The sequence below is a fragment of the Hylobates moloch genome, unplaced genomic scaffold (assembly GCF_009828535.3).
Source record: "Hylobates moloch isolate HMO894 unplaced genomic scaffold, HMol_V3 SCAFFOLD_14, whole genome shotgun sequence".
NCBI lineage: Eukaryota > Metazoa > Chordata > Mammalia > Primates > Hylobatidae > Hylobates > Hylobates moloch.
In genome coordinates this window covers 34,029,556-34,050,159 of record NW_026652289.1, presented here as the reverse complement: position 1 = coordinate 34,050,159, position 20,604 = coordinate 34,029,556, and the positions used below count along the sequence as shown (strand labels likewise).

Below are 20,604 nucleotides of genomic sequence, written 5' to 3'. Positions count from 1 at the left end.
AGAAAAGTCCTGTACCCGGCCAGGCGCGGTGACTCACGCCTGTAATCCCAGCACTTTGGGAGGCCGAGGCAGGCGGATCACGAGGTCAGGAGATGGAGACCATCCTGGCTAACATGGTGAAACCCTGTCTCTACTAAAAATACAAAAAATTAGCTGGGCATGGTGGCGGGCGCCTGTAGTCCCAGCTACTTGAGAGGCTGAGGCAAGAGAATGGCAAGAATCCAGCAGACGGAGCTTGCAGTGAGCTGAGATTGCGCCTCTGCACTCCAGCCTGGGTGACAGAGTGAGACTCCGTCTCAAAAAAAAAAAAAAAAATAGAAATTCTGTACCCTTCCAAATGGTCCTAGACATGTCTTGAATCTACCCTGCGTTTCCTCATCTGCAGTGCTGTCCTCTTGATCTGCGCCACTGTGGCTAGAATGCACATCTGATCATGTGCCTCCTGCTTAAAATAGTATTTTTCCTCTTAAGAGTAGTGCAAACTCCTGTTGCTGGATTAAAAGGCTGTTCCAGGCTCTCCCTCTCTCGGGGCACACCATCTTTCCTTCCAGTCTCCCCTCCCCTCTGTCTCCAGTGCTTCCATCCTTCAATCGTGCTGAGGTTGTCTTTGTTACCTTTGCTTCTCTTGGCCCGCACTCTCTGTCGGCTCTGCCAACATCCCCATGCACCTCTCCTACTACTTGTCCAGCTTTGGCCTGGAAGTCCCTTCCTCTGGCAAGCAGCCCTAATCTACCCTTTGCTTGCTACTGGCTCATATTCCCACTCCTTGTCCTCAGGCTGTGAGCCCTGGGAGGGCTGGGCGGAGTCCCTGAACCTGCCACGTCTATAGGGTGTAACTACCTGAGGCCTGACTGCTAAAATCAAAAGAAGCCTTTCTCATTCCCTCAGCTGAGCTACGTCCTTTCTGGAGAAGAATGCCCACGTCCTGGGTGGACTTCTGTTCGGGCTGGGGGACGACCCTGCATGTCAGTTCACCTAGAGCCCCTCGCTTGCCCTCCCCCCGCCTCCCTTTCCTTCTCCTCCCCATGTTGTGTCATGGTCAGTTCCTCTCCTGGCAAGGCAAGAAGATCATAAAATCTCTTTGGACCATGTGTCTCTCTGATGCACTTTGGAGGTTGAAGCTCACTTTCGTGAAGTTAGGAGCAGTTAATCCTCCTGCATAAGGATGCATACCTGCTAGGGAAAGCCTCCCTGCCTTTATATGGAACAGTGGTGTGTCCCTTAGGGCAACCCAGGAACAGCTGAGATGGCCCTAAATTCGTCTGTATTTTGATTCAGAAGCTTTACCCTATTTGAACATCTACAGAATAAGTTCTTTCCTTTAGAAATGATTGGGGGTAAAATTATTTGCATTGTAAAATATGGTATGGCCAGGTGGCCCCTCTTTCATGTTTTGTTCCTTGTGAAGAGGTTGAGTCTCATATTCTTTTTTTTTTTTTTTTTTTTTGGAGATGGAGTTTCGCTCTTGTCACTCAGGCTGGAGTAAAATGGTGCAATCTTGGCTCACTGCAACCTCCGCCTCCTGGGTTCAAACGATTCTCCTGCCTCAGCCTCCCAAGTAGCTGGGATTACAGGCACATGCCACTACACCTGGCTAATTTTTGTATTTTTAGTAAGAGATGGGGTTTCGCCATGTTGGGCAGGCTGGTCTTGAACTCCTGACCTCATTTGATATGCCTGCCTTGGCCTCCCAAAGTGCTGGGATCACAGGCGTGAGCCACCACGCCCAGCCTATGGTGTGCTTTTAAAAATGGTTTCTCCTGGCTGGGCACGGTGGCTCACGCCTGTAATCCCAGCACTTTGGGAGGCTGAGTCGGGCAGATCATGAGGTCAGGAGATCGAGACCATCCTGGCGAACACGGTGAAACCCCGTCTCTACTAAAAATACAAAAAAATTAGCCGGGTGTGGTGGCAGGCGCCTGTAGTCCCAGCTACTCGGGAGGCTGAGGCAGGAGAATGGCATGAACCCAGAGGGGTGGAGCTTGCAGTGAGCCGAGATCGCGCCACTGCACTCCAGCCTGGGCGACAGAGCGAGACTCCGTCTCAAAAAAAATGGTTTCTCCGGACTGATGATTATTAAAAAAAAAAAACTCTGGCAAGAACAAAAACAAATGGTTTTGAAAAACCTCTAGAAATAATTTGATACATTCAAGGACTCTGGAGGAAGAGAGAGTTAAAGGCTGATGTGTGTGACTCTTCTTCCTCTCCCCCCAAGGAAGAAAAAATGAAGAGAACGAGCTTTTAAGTGCAGTGCGTCATTTTTATGTGATTGCAAACCTGAACCAATCCTTTTAGCGGTGGATGTGGGACATGTTAGCTTTTCCAACATTTTAGATGGGCCTTTGTTTTTATTGTTGGTTACTGTAAGAATTCCAAGGAATAGAAGGATCTCATTGGCAAAATCAGTTTGCTTTTTTCTCTGTATATTTGTTAGTTTATAGCAGCTTTTATTTTCCTCCTATTTTTAAAAGCTGAAATGCCTTTAATTGCACTCAGTGTGTTTATTCATGGAATCCAGAGAAGAGGGTCCCTTCCTTTCCCCCCATAGCGCTGTAACTGGAAATTTGGTACTAGATGAAATTCTCAGTTTTGGCGCTCACATGGAACAGCCATCCATCTGCTGGCGAGACACACCGCCCGGGGCTTTTCAAGAAATCCCTTAATGGTCCTGAACACTAATAATATTTATATACATTGAGATGAGACAAAATTTACAGCGGGCTTCTGGGGCTGGCTCCAGGACTCTCTAATCCCGCACTTGCTCGCGTTCTCTTGCTTGCCTCCTAGAATCCTTTCAGGTTGTGCTTCAGTGAGGGGAGCGTGGTGTCCGTCTCTGGAGCCGTGCTTGTTTATGCAGTTCGTCCTCTAACAAACAGATCACCTTTCCTTTTGACCTTCCCCTCTTCTCCCCATCACATTCCATTGCGACTCCCCCATAGAGCATGTGTTTATGCATAGTTTGTATCATTTAACGCAAAGGAACCCCTTGATTTGTGATCCCTTTAAGAAGTTGCTCTGTATATAAAGAAAATGATTTTTCCTGGTTGGTTTCACTGAAGTTCCTTCAGAAATAGCTCCCACCACCAAAACAAACCCGACTTCCCTACCTGTGCATGGGTTGTGGCACGAACTGACTGGATGGTATAATTTCACTCACTCCTTTGGGAGGTTTCGGGGGACTGCTGCTCAGATGTGTGGGAAATGCGGAATATATCTACAAGTACTTTGTCGAATTTTTTTTTCTTTCTTTCTCATCCTGGAAAATCCCGGCATTGATATTTAGGTATAACTATTCGCAAGCAAGTGCAGAGGGACATTTTTCTGTTCTTGTTAACGTTCTTGAGTTATTACTACTGCATTAATAGCTACTTGATCTTAATGTCTGTTACACATCATTTTATATAATGTTTTCTTTAAATTGTCAGGGAAAGGGATTCTGCAAGTACATGTTGGTCCCCCCAGTTAGTGTCTGATGATGATGGTAAGATTCTCAGAGTTTCCTTCCTCTAATGACAAAGCATGGTGATGGTGATGTCTGAAGAGCAGCCTCCGGGGACTTCAGTGCTCCGAGATGGGTGTATGCTTAATACTGCTGGCACACGCCCGATGAGCAGGAATGTGAGCGTTGTTTCTGTAGCCAGTTTTATTGAACCTCACAGATCTATTATACGACATGAATTTTGTGGGGGTAACATAGGCTGGGAAGTCTGCTGTCTTCCAGCCTGGTCCCTCTCTCCTTTCAGCCCTACCCTCTCTGATTATCATGTCCCTTGCACTGCTGCCAGGTAACCTTTCTGATACGAAATTCTGGCCGTGTTGTTCCCTTGCCTAAAACTTTCCATGGTTTCATATCATCCACAGTTGGGCTAAACCCTCTTGGACAGGCCTTCGGTGCCTCCCTGAGCAGTGGTCCCTGGCCGCCTTCATTAACACCCCGCCCTTGCACCCATAGTGACCTCGTTGCTTTTACAAGCATTTACATGTGATTGCATTTACATGCCGTGTTCTTTATTCCTCCCTTGCTCATCTTTCCACTTTCAACTCCACAAAACCTTCCCCGACACCCAGAAGCCCAGGAAACACCAGGCAGCTCCCCTCATTCCTGTACTTGCTATGTCGTCCGTTCCTCGCGGACAGGATTGTCGCTGATCCCGCGTGCATCTGTCTGGCACACAGGTGCAGCACACGTTAAATAGTTGCTAAATGAATAAATGAAGAATAGATGGAATTATATTCTGTTGTTACCAGTTTAAAAACATGAAATTGGGTTACCCAGTTTAGTGTTTCTTTAGATCTTGGACCTTGAAGTGACCTCTGTAATGGATATATTTGAAATTATTAACTGTCTTCAAGTGGGGGTTTGATGATAGAGAGAGAGAGAGAGAGAGAGAGAGAGAGAGTGTGTGTGTGTGTGTGTGTGTGTGTTTACAGCAAATATGCTAGGTTTGTAAATTCAAATTTGTGTTACCCTCTTCAAGAATGTCACCTTGGTAGACAGCATATATATCCCAACATTTTAGGAACTTATCAAATGCTTACTTTTTTGGTGTGAGCAGAGATGGGTAACTCCTTATTACTTGTGGGTTAGATTAGTTTTTGGAAATAGCCTGGAGTCATTGAGAGCCAATCCTTATCAACAAAATGGCATAAACGGACAGGAATGGGCTTCTTCTTCACTTTATAGATAGCTCTGAAGACATGTCTCAGTTGGGATTAGTTCAGTTGCATATGTGAATAGCAGTCATTGAAACAAGATAAAAGTGTATTTCTCTCACATCTAAAGAAGTCTGGAGCAAGCAGTCCAGGGTTAGCCTAGCAGCCCCACTCTCATAAGGGACTAAGTTCCTTTTATCTTGCTTCACCATTCTTGATGTTTCACCTTGTGGTCCAAGGTTGGTACTTGAGCTCCAAGCATGACTGCTGCATTCCAGCCAGCAAGGAGGAGGATGGCCACGCCCTCTTTGTTCTCAGGAGTCTTCCAGGAAGTTCCAGTCACAAAGTTTGTTTATATCTCAGTGGCCAGAACTTAGGTCATATGGCCACCTCTAGCTACAAGGAAGGCTGGGAGCTGTAGTCTGTAACTGGATGGCACTATTCTCAACTAAAAATTACTGAAAACGACAAGAAGAATAAATAATGGAAGGCAACCTGTTGTTTCTGTCAAAGGATGACTTCAAAAGAGAAAGTTGCAAAAGTATTTTAAGCTTGACAGTATCATGACAGTTTTCTTCGAGGCGACACTATTCATTTGCATGTCTAAGTTCTGATATCTGTTTTCAAGTTCACCTATTTGCAGCGACATAGGAACCCTTGGAGGCAACTAGTGGGTGTGTAAACCAGTACAAACTTTCTAGAGGACAGTTTAACCCAACAAGATTAATTCTGGAAATTGACCCTAATGAAATGTTAAGGGTGCTCTTGAAGATTGCTTTGCCAATTACAATAATAAAAAGTAAAGAAAATGGCTTATACTTGGGGACAGGTGTAACTTATGATACATTTCACAATGGCATGTAGTACTGCTGTTCAATGTTTGTGGAATTCACAATCTTTTATTCCAAAAAACTTTCAGAATGGCTTGTCTTTTTTATAGATACTTGTATTTATATGTCCATGCACATACATAAGAAAGGACCAGGGAAGGTCTGCATGAAGATATTAATAAAGGGGTCACTTGTGGGTAGGTGGACTTACTCGTTCTCTGTATTCTCTTTATTTGTTTGTGATCTCTGATTTTTTTAATCATGTATTTTTATTACAAGAAAAAACAAATTCTAGAATCTCCGCTCAATATTGCATGTCAGAGTCAAAAAGATATACATTTAAATAATTTTGTATTGTTTTCCAATTTGAGAATAAAGTAGGAAATGTATAATGCAAACCAGATTTCATATTTTATTGATTTATACTTAAATTACAACTAAGACTAACAGCCCACAGAGTGTGATCACGACAGCATTGTTATAGAAATAAATGCCAGCTCATCCATTTGGGATGTACACCATGGATCTGTGGTTATCAGATACTGATTTAACTTTAGCACATGAAGAGGCTTAGAGGAGATGGCTTCTAATATCCTATGGTTCTGTGGGCTCAGAGATACTACTCACCCACTTGTCAGAGACATTGAAACCAGAGCAACTGCATCTTGAATAGGAGCTAGGTAAAATGAGGCCGAATTCCCAGACAGTTAAGGCATTCTAAGTCACAGGATGAGGTTAAAGGTCAGCACAAAATACAGGTCATAAAGACCTTGCTGATCTAGCAGTTGCAGTAAAGAAGCTAGCACAAACCCACCAAAACCAAGATGGTGACGAGAGTGACCTGTGGTCGTCCTCACTGCTGCACTCCCACCAGTGCCATGAGTGTTTAGATGCCATAGCAACATCAGGAAGTTACCCTGTATGGTCTAAAATGGGCAGGTATTAATAATCCACCCCTTGTTTAGCATATCATAAAAATGGGCAACCAGCAGCCTTCCAGGCTGCTCTGTCTGTGGAGTAGCCATTCTTCTGTTCCTTTACTTTCCTAATCAACTTGCTTTCAGTTTACAGACTCACCCTGAATTATTCTTGCATAAGATCTAAGAACCCTCTCTTGGGGTCTGGATCAGGACCCCTTTCCTGTGGCACACCCATGTTCTTGGACTTAAGAATGACCCTCAGACATGGTGACTTCTTGGTCATCTAACAGCTTTGGCTTATTTGAGGTAAAACCTTTGATATCATCTAAGCCAACAATTTTGAATGGTATCATCCTTACTATAGTGTAGTTTAATCATTTTCAAAATAAGCATTTCTGCACACTAAGGCTTTAAAAGAGTTTTCAGTAAGGAACATATTTGAAATGCAAAGTGAGCAGAGCACAATGTCTTTTAAATTACTAATAAACCATAGAGTTCCTGTAGGGCTTCCACTGGCTGACCCACGCCTGAGGCAGCCTTCACGTGTGGGTATTATCCCCCTCATTTTACAGATGGGAAGAGAGAGGATCAAGATCACAGAAGCCAATGGTTTGTCCCAGACCAAACAAGGAGTTCCTAGGAGAGGCTGAACTTTAAATATATCGACTCTCTGCAGGTCTAAGTGGGATGAAAGGACAGTGGTGGGGGAGAGGATTTCGTAATGTGTTTTAGCGTGGTCTCCTCAGTGAGTGACCTGGTGCTGGCGGTAGCAGTGAATGACCCAGAAGGATGCTGGCCAGGCCCAGGGAAGGCGGTGCCGCCCCTGCCCGGTCTCATCTCCGTCTCTCCTCTGTCTCCACAGTGTGCCCGAGCGCGTGTGGGAAGCGGGCATGCACCGAGAACAACGAGTGCTGCCACCCCGAGTGCCTGGGCAGCTGCAGCGCGCCTGACAACGACACGGCCTGCGTAGCTTGCCGCCACTACTACTACGCCGGTGTCTGCGTGCCTGCCTGCCCGCCCAACACCTACAGGTTTGAGGGCTGGCGCTGTGTGGACCGTGACTTCTGCGCCAACATCCTCAGCGCCGAGAGCAGCGACTCCGAGGGATTTGTGATCCACGACGGCGAGTGCATGCAGGAGTGCCCCTCGGGCTTCATCCGCAACGGCAGCCAGAGGTCAGTCGCAGCCACACGGGTGGTCACTACCCGCCCCCCTCACCCGCCACCCTGGCACACAAAGGTAGACTCTGTCGGTTGTTTCATCTGGGTGCAGCCCTCAGGAAGTTCACTGAGCTGGGTCAGTTTGAGAGGGCTGGCTTACCTTAAATGTTTGGTGAGATTCTAGGAACAATTGGCATGGCGTACCGCCCCCTCAGCAGTTTGTTTTGTATTTTAAGTGCATACTGCCTGGCCATTTGAAATTAAGTACGTGCTTGCTCGTTTCGATACCCAGAGTTCACGGTCTGTCTGGGTACTTGCCAAGCTGCCATCTAAGAGACAGGGGACTGTAGTTTTAGATTTTCCTAGTCTGGGTGCTGCTAGCCAGGTGAGGCTTTGGAAGTGCAAAAGAAAAGACATGCCAGGCCCCCACCACCATCCTTGAGACCAGCAAGCGGACCTAAACATCCTTAGTGCAAGAGCTAGCAGCAGCTCAGAGTAAGCAATAGCTTAAAATAAGCGACATTTTTCCATCAACCCTTCCTTCCTCTCATCCCCCTCTACCTTGACCCTCCCTCAGTGCTCATCATGTCCTTCATTTTCCTTCCTGAACTTGGAGACTTCACTTGGGAAGCAAATAAGTTCCTTATGGCCGGGCACGTGGCTCATACCTGTAATCCCAACACTTTGGGAGGCTGAGGTGCATGGATGACTTGAGGTCAGAGTTTGAGACCAACCTGGCCAACGTGGTGAAACCCTGTCTCTACTAAAATTACAAAAATTAGCACCTGTAGTCCTAGCTACTCGGGAGGCCGAGGCAAGAGAATTGCTTGAACCTGGGAGGCAGAGGTTGCAGTGAGCCAGGATCACACCACTTCATTCCATCCTGGGTGACAGAGCAAGACTCTGTCTCCAAAAAAAAAAAAAAAAGAAATTCCTTATAACAAATGCCATATGCCCTTTTGTATGTGTCAACTGGACTTCTATAAATTTGTCATTGGTTTATCCTTTTGAAAATAAGGTGTTAGCATTGTTTAAAAATGTGGTAACTATAACTTTGAAAGCAAAAGAAGATTGGAGATTTGGGGTTGCTGTTCTCTTTCCTGGAGCAGAGTGAAGAACTTTTAGGGGCTCACGCCTGTAATCCCAACACTTTGGGAGGCCAAGGTGGGCAGATCCCTTGAGGAGCCCATGGGTTCAAGACCAGCCTGGGCAACATGCAAACCCCATCTGTACAAAAGATACAAAAATTAGTTTGGCGTGGTGGCACACACCTGTAGTCTCAGCTCCTTGGGAGTTGGAAGTGGGAGGATCACCTGAGCCCTTGAGGTCAAGGCTGAAATAAGCCAAAATCGCCTCATTGCACTCCAGCACAGGCAACAGAGACCCTGTCTCAAAAAAAAAAAGAACTTTTAGGAAAGTTCTGTACTAAATGCCTCCTTCACGATTAGCACCAGGAGGCCTGTCTTTCTGAGTCTGTCAAAATCTCTTCTACAAATATAAAAATGTTAGAAAAGTAGGTGTTAATTTTAAATATAATTTTTGCTGCAGTTTATGAAGTACATCGAGCAAGTGTTTATAAAGGGGGTTCTTTTTCTAGTGTATTATTTGGAGACGCAGCTTCTACTCTAGGCTTACCTTCAAATCAAAGTTAATACATTCTTTTATAGTATTAGATGTAGAGCAGCTTTCTGCCTCTTATAATTTGTATAACCATTGGGATAGTAACAACAAGAAGAAAATTACTCTGAATACTTTAAAATGATAAATAGGCCAAGGACTTCAGTGAGCTGTAAAGGATACATATTACATCCAAAATCAGTCTACCACATTGTACTCACATTTTGTTGGCAGCCTTTGAGTGTAAAAGGACTTTTACTGGTGCACACCTCAGGCCCAGGGGCAGTGCCTGGAACCAGGTTGAGGCCCAGACACTATTCGCACGTCACCTTCCTCCGTGGGGTGGGGTTAGGGGAGTGGTGGCTTGTCCATGAACTCAGTGTGCTGTCATCTTTGTTTTGTGAATACATTTTCCTAATGACATTTGGAGGCCTTCAGTCATTCTGCAGCCACCAGAGTTGTGGCAAAGTGGGAATGCTGTCCCTTTGACAGTGTTGTTTCTTCCGCTCTAGTGCACTCTTCAGAGAATTGAGCCATTATTTCCCCGATTCATTCTTACAGTCCGTTAAAAACTGTACATCTACCTTTTTGTTTAAAAATAAAACACCATAAAGAATAATAAATTCCCTTCTCTCAGCCTTTGAGGCTTATTTAACAATTACTTTGAAATATTTTTTTTTCATCTTGTTTATACCTTCTCTATACCATAATGGATTTGAGGAAGCTTCATCTATAAACATGTTATCAAAACACTTCCTTAGAAAAACATTTTTTAAGTGCTTGATGACTCCTAGACTTTGTACCAAAGATGATTGGTTCCATTTTTTTTTCTTTTCATTTCTCTTTGATAGACTCTGGCTGGCTGTCACCCAGGCTGGAGTGCAGTGGCACAATCATAGCTCACTGCAGCCTCAAACTCCTGGGCTCAAGTGATCCTCCTGCCTCAGCCTCCCAAAGTGCTGGGATTACAGATGTGAGCCACTGTACCCAGCTTCAGATTTTTCTATTTGAGTGAAAGATGGAGAGAAACTAACATACCCTTGTGTTACAACCCAGCAGTTGTAACCCTGGATATTTATCCCAGAGAAATGAAATTTATGTCAACACAAAAACATGTACACCATCGTCCATAGCAGCTTTATTTATAATAACCCTAAACTGGAAATTAGTCAGATGTCCTATGATAGGTAATTAGTTAAACTGTGGGACATCCACACCATGGAATATTATTACTCATCAATAAAAAGGAACAAACCACTGAAGTACACTACTTGGATGGATCTCAAGGACATTATGCTCTGTGAAAAAGCCAACCTCAAAAGATCACATACTGTATCATTCCATTTATGCAACATCCTCAGAATGACAGATTATAGCCGGGCGCAGTGGCTCATGCCTGTGATCCCAGCACTTTGGGAGGCTGAGGTGGGTGGATCACCTGAGGTCAGGAGTTTGAGACCAGCCTGGCCAACATGGTGAAACCGTGTCTCTACTAAAATTACAAAGTTTGACCAGACACAGTGGCTCATACCTATCTCAGCACCTTGGGAGGCTGAGGTGGGCAGATTGCTTGAGGTCAGGAGGCCAACATGGTGAAACCCCATCTCTACTAAAAATACGAAAATTAGCCGGGCGTGGTGATGGGTGCCTGTAATTCCAGCTACTGAGGAGGCTGAGGCAGGAGAATCACTTGGACCCAGAAGGGCAAAGGTTGCAGTGAACCAAGATTGCGCCACTGCACTCCACCCTGAGTGACAGAGCGAGATTCTTGTCTCAAAAAAAATACAAAAATTTGCCAGGCATGGTGGTGCGAACCTGTAGTTCAGCTACTCCAGAGGCTGAGGCAGGAGAATCACTTGAACCCAGGAGGTGGAGGTTGCAGTGAGCTGAGATCAAGCCACTGCACTCTAGCCTGGGCGACAGAGTGAGACCCTGTCTCAAAAAAAAAAAAAAGAAAAAAGAAAAAAGACAGATTGTAGACATGGAAAACAGATTAGTGGTTGGCGAGGTGTTAGGGACATTGAGGACTGGGTTGGGCAGGGCAGTAAGTATGAACAGGTAGCATCAGGGAGAGCTTCGTGGTGATGGAACAGTTCTGTATTTTGATTGTAGTTGTGATTACACAAATCTGCACAAGTGATCAGTGACAGCACCACACACACACACACACACACACACACACACACACGCAGTTAATTTTCAGGTTTGATACTTACATCATGTAAGATGTAGTAACCATTGGAGGAAGTTGGGTGAAGGCTATGCGGGATCTCTCTGTAACTTTGTTGTAAGTCTTTGCAGCTTTTTGTGACTCTATAATTATTTTAAAATAAAATGTTTTTTTTTAAATGGAGAGTTTATAGGGTATGTAGATAAATTAGAAACAACAGAAGGCCAAGTAAAAAAATGCTGAAGGAAGCCTCTACCCAGGCTAGAAATGAGAATGTTGAGTGCAATGGTAGAGGAAGGACTCTCCCCATCTGTGGGTGGGTCCAGTTCCTGCAGGACCCTTGCGGAAGCCATGACCCCCATTCTCCCAAACACACAATAGGAAAATACCAGAGAAGTTTTGTTTACCTGTTAGCTTTTAAACAAAACAGAACCCTGCATCTTTGTCTTAGATACAAAATAACCTTCATGGGTAGGGGGAAGGGACATTAATAAAAAGAGCTATAACTTACCCTGTTTCTCTTGAATGTTTTTACTTCATGAAATTTGAGAGATGATTTAAGAACAATAATGTACATATAATGGCTCCCCAACTTACCATCCTATTACACACACATCGCATAAGGTCATATCATTTGTCTACTTTGGAAATCAATCCAACTTTCTGACCCTTGTTCTATATATAACTATAGATCCCAAAGGTTCAGCTGCTGGGTTAGCATTTTGTCTGCAATTTCCTAAATAATGGTAGGTAAGCAGGAAAAGTGCCAGTCTTACCTGTCCCTGACTCTTGATGGTTTGTGGCATGTTCAGGATAGTATTTGAAACAAGAGCTCATTACAAAGTAATAGAAACCCCTTGCTTTTATTGTGTATGCAGCGAAAACAACATTTGGATCAATTTACAAGTTTCTGCAACACACTGTCAAGAAATAGTTTCAGTTGTGCTTTAGCAAGAAAATAATGGATCTGTGCTATACCACATGCCTTTTGGCATCCCTCACTGGGCTTTGCCAAAACACTGACTGCAGGAGCTAGACTACTGTTAGGCAGAGACACTACAGTCCCTTTGCTGTCCCTGTCTTCTCTCCTAGCTACTCCTACAGGTACACAGGCGAGGGTCACAATATCAGAAAGCAGCTCTGTTTTCCTCCAGAACCCCCAGAGCTTCCTTTCTGCAACACTGTCTCTCCCACATGGAACCAGCTGGCTCACCAGTCAACAGCCTATGATACACAAATGCCTTGAGGATGCATCATGTATTTTGTCTGGAAGCAAGCAACACGCTCTTCCTTTGTAGGCTCTTTCTCCTTTTGGTTGCAATGTGAGTGGCTTATCTTGGGTGGGCTTGGGGATGAGATACCATGTGACCACATGAACACTTCAAAACAGTTGCTTTTTCTAATGCATGTTGTAATAACAATAAAAAGCGTATCCTTATTTTTTTTTAATGCAAGAAGACAGACTCAATTATCTGTGTTTTTGATTTTTTTTTTTCCTTCAACAGCATGTACTGCATCCCTTGTGAAGGTCCTTGCCCCAAGGTCTGTGAGGAAGAAAAGAAAACAAAGACCATTGATTCTGTTACTTCTGCTCAGATGCTCCAAGGATGCACCATCTTCAAGGGCAATTTGCTCATCAACATCCGCCGGGGGAGTAAGTATTCCATCCCACTGGAACAATGGCTAGATCTCATGGTTTTCTTTTGTTGATGCTTTTCATGCTCGCGTCCCTGAGTCACCACTAAAATATGGGCTTAGATAAACAACATGGTGTGTAAGCCTCATGCGTGACGTCTCTTCTTTGAGTTTCCCTGAAAGATAAAAAAACAGATTGAAAGGCAGTCTGTTTTTTAGCCATTGGCACATCATTTATTCCTGTAAAGAGGGTCATCACTCATCTTTTTGTTAGTCACATCTTGCATAGGAGAGGCAAGCCCTGACACATACAAACCCCAGAAGAGACCATTGGATCAGACGTGTGACTCAGCAGACTCCAGCAGACTCCAGCTGTAGCCAAATCGACACATCTTTCAAGTCTGAAGAGTTTTGGTTACTTGAATGTACTGAGAAGACTGAGCAAAGGGAAGTTTAGTGATATCACGTTAAAATTTTATGAAGTCCAAAAGAATGCTAGATTTCCAAATTTACTTGTGAGAGACAAAAGGATACAAATGTGTATCATTGTGTACATAAAGTTTCAGTCTCACCTCCTGTACAATGACCTTTATTTGCAGCAGATGGCATTCCTGGTAAGTTGCTTCTAAGTTGGATTTGTGCAAAGGATTTCCCACTGACTTAGCCTATGATCTCTTCACTTCTTTGGTTTTTTGTGTGTTTGTTTTTTGGTTTTGTTTTGAGACAGGATCTCACTGTATCACCCAGGCTGGAGTGCAGTGGCACAATCATAGCTCACTGTAACCTGGAACTCCTGGTCTCAGACAGTCCTTCTGCTCAGCCTCCCACATTGCTGGGACTACAGGCACACACTGCCATGCCTGGATAATTTTAAAAATCTTTTCACTTCTGATTTTTCATTGCCAAGGGCTTCTAGTAATGGTGCCATAAATTCTCTGCCACTGGGACCACTTGGTCAAAGTACTGATAGTTTTATAAGCTGGAATAAATATCGTAAAAAAGGCTTTGAAGCTGAAAGGAATTTTGGGGGGAAATCCTTTTATGAAGAATTTTTTTTTGTTGTACAGTTTGAGAGGAAAAATAATGTATTTTGAGAATGTGCTTTTCTTTAATATTTGTTAAGTGAGTAAACTCTATTCTTCAGGTTTAGAAAGGACAGAAACAAGTTTTTGCTTAGTTCTTCCGAATTTGTTGATATCTCTTGTTGCTGTTCACAATACACCCACTCCCAGCCCTCCATGATGGAGATAACTCTGTTCCCCACAACTAGGGCTTCCTTACTTTATGGTTCTTCTGAAGTTTAATTCTTTTGGCTGTGTCTGCATTTCCTCATCTACTTTTAATTTGCTTATCCCTAGAACATACCTTTTGAGTGCCTAAACTTTTTTATCTTCTTGTCCTGAAGATAAAATTTGAATTTGTGAATTAAACCCATGGAGAAGTATCATTTATGAAGGAATTGGTACATATTTATGCATGCTGATGAAATATGTCTTCCGGTTTATATCCATTGCAGGAAATAGATTGGATTTAGGATGACGGGACATCTCATTAGAGGGGAAATTTCCTGATCTTGACTAAGGCATGCTTCCTGTCCCACGTTTAAAATTCAGGATCTCTTCCTTAAAACATGAGCTGCACGCAACCTCTCATCTTTCCAACTTGAATTTCCCTTCAACTTTTCTTGGAAAGCTATTAAATTAAATTAGATGTAGGGCTTTATCCATTAGTACCCTTATTATTTATTGTATCAACTCAAAGCAAAATAGAGCCTTTTATTAAATATATCTTCATAAATTATACACAGTAAAATCCCATTAATTGAACTACACCCAATTCATTATAGTCTTTATTATAATTTTAGCATTAATTGAACTGAAAATTGATTTTTATTTACTATGAGAAAAAGGTAGACTAAACAAGATGAAACCTGTTGTTTGCATATTATGTTTGTACGTCTTTATTAGCAACTATTTTTCCAACTATTTTCTAGTTATAAAAGCAATACATAAATATTATAGGAAACTTAGCAATGCAGAAGTGAATTTTTAAAAATCCCTCATAGATAGCCATTGTTAACATTTTGGTATATTTTCTTCTAGTCTTAGTATAAATGGAACCTTTAAATATAGATCCCTGTATCTTAGGAATTAGAAAAGCAGCAAAGGCAGTTCCTAATGAGACGGAGTGTTGTTTTAGTCATGCCCTTGTACTGTGGAGGCCATACTGTCTGTTGACAGAGCATATTAAAAGACGTTCCCTACATTTGTCAGCCTTAGCTAATTGGCAGTCTGGTATTTATGATTTTATGTTTTGTTAATCATCTTGGGAGCTGCAGTGCCCCTCCAGCCTCCCAGAAACCTGCCTTCCCCTGGCTGGGAGGCCTCATTCCAGGAGTCGTTGTTGAGAGTCAAGCCAGGGAATGGCCAGTCCTGTGCTGGGAGCATGAGCATCTCGGGGCATCTGCCATCGAATTGTTCTCACTTGTGTTTGTAAGAATCCAAGTATGTCACCCTTACAGCAAGTGAGCACACAGTGACACGATCCCCTTTCAATGTAGATAACATTGCTTCAGAACTGGAGAACTTCATGGGGCTCATCGAGGTGGTGACGGGCTACGTGAAGATCCGCCATTCTCATGCCTTGGTCTCCTTGTCCTTCCTAAAAAACCTTCGCCTCATCTTAGGAGAGGAGCAGCTAGAAGGGTAAGTGCCCCAAATTTCATGAGCTGACGTTCTCCTGTTACAAAATAAGCAGCACGCGTATAAAACTGTGTTGCTGAGGTAAGAGCCCTCCCTGCCTTGTTAAATAGAAGAAAGGAAGAAGCTGCCGTATTGCCTGTGCCGCTCGAGTAGGTCTTGGGTAGAGTCATGATTCTCCAGTCTTAGGAGGTTGCTGTTTTGGAAAACAGAGATGTTTTCACCCTTACTGGATTTTGCCTCATCAGTCAAGGGTTGCGTGTCTGACTGTGACCAGTGAGATGGCAGACGGGGATGCACTTGGGGCTTTTCTGCCAAGAGTGACAGCAGTTGGTCCGGAGTGCTCACCTCCCTGTGAAATCATTGTTCGCACGACCCTCATCTGCCTCAGGATGCTGGACTCTATTACGCACAACTACTCCATCTTTTAAGATACTGGAAGTGAGAGCATTGGAGGAGCATGGGCGGTTTGTTTCGTTATAAAGAAATCCGGATTCATGAGATTGTTTCTATTGATTAGTTTACAGGATTTGCACTATTGATAGAATTATTGCCTTGGCACAGGCCTGCTTTGTGATAGGGGTTTTAAAATAACCATGGGCTTTTCACTGGAGGATAAAAGCCGGTGCTTGTTGCATGCACAATTGCTTTCCAGCCGTCAGCCTGTGTGTACCTTTGCATATGTACTTTTCTCTTCAAAACTCTCCCTTTTAAATACGACTCTTGCCAGGCTTTAAGCGAATGCTTCAAAATAAAAGGAGTTAACAATTAAGGAGTGAATTCCTTCTAAAGAGAATTTGGGAAAATAATTTAGGAAAAAAAGAGGCGAGAAGGTCATGGGAAAGGTTGTCTTTGCTGATTTATCTGCCCCAACTGGATAAAGTTACTGCGTAAGGGTTTCTTTACAGCCTCCCTGTTTTTCTCAGACTAACTCTTGGTCAGTCTTAAATTCTTAAAATTCCATCATCTGATAGAGCTAACGAGAGCGGGCATCTCTTCATTCCATCCTTGAAAAGCACAGTGTCCTCCCCACTGGGAACGCCAATCCTTAAAAAACTCTCATTGCAAATTGAAGGAGGCTGCCACTGCGCCCAGCCCCAGACTCCTCAGTCACTTACCTGGCAAGCTGAGGCCCTACCAATTTAAGGTGATGATTATTATTTGTTGTATTAAATTTTAAAATGAATTTTTTTTTCCGCTTTTTTTTTTTTCTAGGTAGATTTGTGTTTCTGGAATCTTGGGTGTCTGTGAGCTCTTCTTCTTTAGCAGATTAGTAGCTGTCAAATTTTCCTGTTGCTTAATGATATATCTTTTTTTTTTTCTAGACTAAACAAATGATAGACATAGAGGTGAATGCTGAGAGGACAGTTTAATTAATTTCTATTAGGAATTATGTGATTACCTTTTCATGGAGTGTTAACTAAGTATTGTGCACTTAAATGTAGTTAGAAATTAAAGCCTGATTTTTATTTGCAAGAATATTTATGATGTCTTTCTCATTATCTGAAACTTGCATAAAACCTGAAGCATCAGCAAAATCTTTTTAAGGATGTGTGCTCAGGTGTTTGGGAGGCTTTCCGGGTAAGCCTGGGCCCCTGGCCTGCTCTTACCATTTTAGATGCAGGGGAGGGCAAGTGGGCCTTGGGTTTTCCCTGCTGCTGCTGCTCCCCAGCAGCCCTGCAGCTCCAAGGATGCTGGCTCCAGCCTTTCATTCCTGCGTGCTGCTTTCTAAGAGGCTGTCTCTTGAGCTCGGGCGCTTAAGAATCTTTCACCTCTCAATGGGAAGTTTTCTCTCACCCCATCTTCCTGGCCCATGACCACGAAGGTATAGCCCATCCTCACGATGATGAACTCCCCAAGAGCTCTCTTTGATTCAGGTGTTGACCGCTAGTAACACCTCAGCTATTCATTTCTCCTTAGACTCAGGGACAGAATTAGGTCTGGCCCCTTCACTAGCTGCCCTCACTTCTTCTGCAAGAAGGGAAGAGTCAGAGCAAGAAAGAGAAGGGCAGGATACGATAGTCAGATAAACATCAGCAGTGCAAAGCAGAACTTGCACAGTGATACAAGGGAAAGAAAGAAATGTGCCCTAGGCATGGAGAAGAGCCAGATACCTGAGAAGATCAGACAGGCTTCTGACAAGAGGTGGCATTTGAGATGGGCCTTGAAGGCTTTCGGGAACAACTTGGGGAAAGCAGAGGATTGAAGTGAAGAAAGGCAATTCAAGGTAGGGTGGCAGGAGCAAAGGCAACGAGTTGGGGCATCCTGGGGCCTGTTGGGCAACTAACACTGGAGAGGTGGGTGGCACTAGAGTTACGTAAGATGTTTTGCACCCAGGTATGAAGGGTTATAATTTAGGTAGACCATGGAACGTATTCAAGGCTTTTGAATAGAGTGGTGTTAGCAGAGCTGTCTGAAATTTTTATTTCGGTATACTTTTGGTTTAAGTCAAGATAGCTTTTATCCCAGTGTTTCTCAAACTTTGCTACACATTATGGAATCATTGGGGGTGGGGGCAGGGGTGGAGTTGAGAAATCCTGATGTCCAAGTTGCACCCCCACCCAAATTCAATAGGAGCGTTTGGCGTTAGGATCCAGGAATCAGTGCTTGTCTAAAGATCCCTAGGCACTTCAGCAAGCAGCAAAGATTGGAAACCACTGCTTTATCCCTTCATTTCTTCCCATGTGCATATCACAAAGCACTTTGACGGGTTTTTTTCCTAAATATTTTCCCCTCACACTGCTGCCTAATGTTTTAGAGGTTCATCCATGTTGTTACACATGTCACACTATTTTCTTGAACTTTTTTTTTTTTTTTTTTTTTTTTTTTTGAGGTGGAATCTTGCTGTGTTGCCCAGGCTGGAGTGTAGTGGCGCTGTCTCGGCTCACTGCAACCTCTGCCTCCTGGGTTCAAGCAATTCTCCTGCTTCAGCCTCCTGAATAACTGGGATTACTGGCACACACCACCACCCCCAGCTTATTTTTGTACTTTTAGTAGAGATGGGCTTTCACCATGTTGGTCAGGCTGGTCTCGAACTCCTGACCTTGTGATCCACCCGCCTCAGCCTCCCAGTGTGCTGGGATTACAGGCTTCAGCCACCACGCCCAGCCTTCTTGAACTTCTTTTATAGCCAGTGATAACATAAATGTTTCCATTTGGTTCAATAGGATGAAAGTTCTGTTCCGTAGCCTTTTGTTTTTGATGGAGAACAGAACAATTCAACGTACAGAGATCCTTCAACTCTGACAACCTGGGCTTTCCAAAATGTCACTGAGATCCCTCTCAAAAAGTCTCCTGAGCCATCCAGAACAGAAAATTCAAGCATTTTACCTAGAGTAGAGCTCTTATTCCTCACTCAGAGCCTGTTGACTTTTATATCGCACTCAGTGTGAGCTGATTTTGTAACCCAGTTACAAAAGCCATAGCCATGGTTTCCTCAAGGACACCACTAGGGTGTATTTCTAGAGTAATGACCTTAGACATTAAGAAAATCAAGGCCGCTCTGCTGTTTACAAAGGAAACAGGTTTTGTAATCCACATGTACACGATTTTTATAAAATAGCTAATTTTTAAGCTCTTGAGTAAGAGAATATTTTCACTATCTGGAAAATCCCCTCGTTTGGACAATCTTGTTTCCTGATGGCATCAGATAACTAAGGAGTTAAAATTTCACATTCTTTGGTGCTACCAAGGATTGTTGCCTTGAAAAGAAGAAGGAAAAAGTAGATGGAGGGTGGTGAGTTAAAAGAATTGAAATTCGCGGATAGGCATTTCTATGCTTTTGTTCCTACCACTTGACTTTGCAACACACAGTGCTTTGTAATACCTTCTTGGAGCTCTAAGGTTAGGCTGAAACATGGCCGCTTTTTCACATTTCCCTGGGATTTTTGGAAAATATACACTCAACCCTGTGAGCCAGCAATTCCAGGATCCACCCAAGAGAAATGAAAACAGGCCCACACAAGACTTGTGTATGAATGTTGGTAGCAGTATTACTCACAATAGCCTCCCGGGACTCCCCCGACCCCCAGGCCAAAAGAAAGACCCGCTGGAAACCATTCGGATGTCCATCAACAGATGAGTGGATAGAAAGATAAATGGATAAATGGAATGTGGCACAAAGGACAACTGACTACTCAACAGTAAAAAGATGTGAAGTATGACACGTGTTACAACATGGGTGAACCTCTAAAACGTTAGGCTAAGTGAAAAGAAAAAATCCAGACACAAAAGGCTACATATTGTATGACTCATTCGTATGTAATGTGCAGAAAAGGCAAAACTATAGAGACAAAGCAGACCAGGGATGGCTTCAGGGAAGAGGTGGAGATTGACCACCAGTGGGAATGAGGGAACTCTTGGATGATGGAAATGTTCTGAAACTGAGTAGTGGTGATGGTTGGACAGTTGTGTAAATTTACGGAAGCTCATGGAATGATGGGTGAATTTTTTTTTTTTTTTTTTTTTTTTGAGATGGAGTCTCGCTCTGTCACCCAGGCTGGAGTGCAGTGGCGCGATCTCGGCTCACTGCAAGCTCCGCCTCCCGGGTTCACACCATTCTCCTGCCCCAGCCTCCTGAGTAGCTGGGATTACAGGCGCCCGCCACCACACCTGGCTAATTTTTTGTAGAGACAGGGTTTCACCGTGTTAGCCAGGATGGTCTCAATCTTCTGACCTCTTGATCTGCCCGCCTCAGCCTCCCAAAGTGCTGGGATTACAAGTGTGAACCACCGTGCCCGGCCTGATGGGTGAATACTTGATAGGCAGATTATACTTCAGAAGTAAAGCTATTTCTAAGAAACACCTAACAAAGAGGAAACATTTCTGAATATCTGTATGGTGCCTGGTTCCACCTAGATAGACATAGCCACCCTTGCCGAACCCCTAAGGTTGATGTAAATATTGGATTTGGGGGAGAGT

General features: G+C 43.7%; 1 protein-coding gene across 5 annotated transcripts in view; it reads left to right on the top strand.

Moving 5' to 3' along the window:
• The window catches only part of IGF1R (insulin like growth factor 1 receptor), a 310,252-nt gene that overhangs the window by 235,058 nt on the left and 54,590 nt on the right, over positions 1-20,604 (top strand). For all 5 annotated transcript variants that reach the window (XM_032175300.2, XM_032175299.2, XM_058427622.1 and 2 more), the window contains 3 exons: positions 7,266-7,578; positions 12,856-13,004; positions 15,546-15,690. In XM_032175300.2, the coding sequence (XP_032031191.1) occupies positions 7,266-7,578; positions 12,856-13,004; positions 15,546-15,690 (607 nt within the window). The remainder of the gene's footprint in view (positions 1-7,265; positions 7,579-12,855; positions 13,005-15,545; positions 15,691-20,604) is intronic.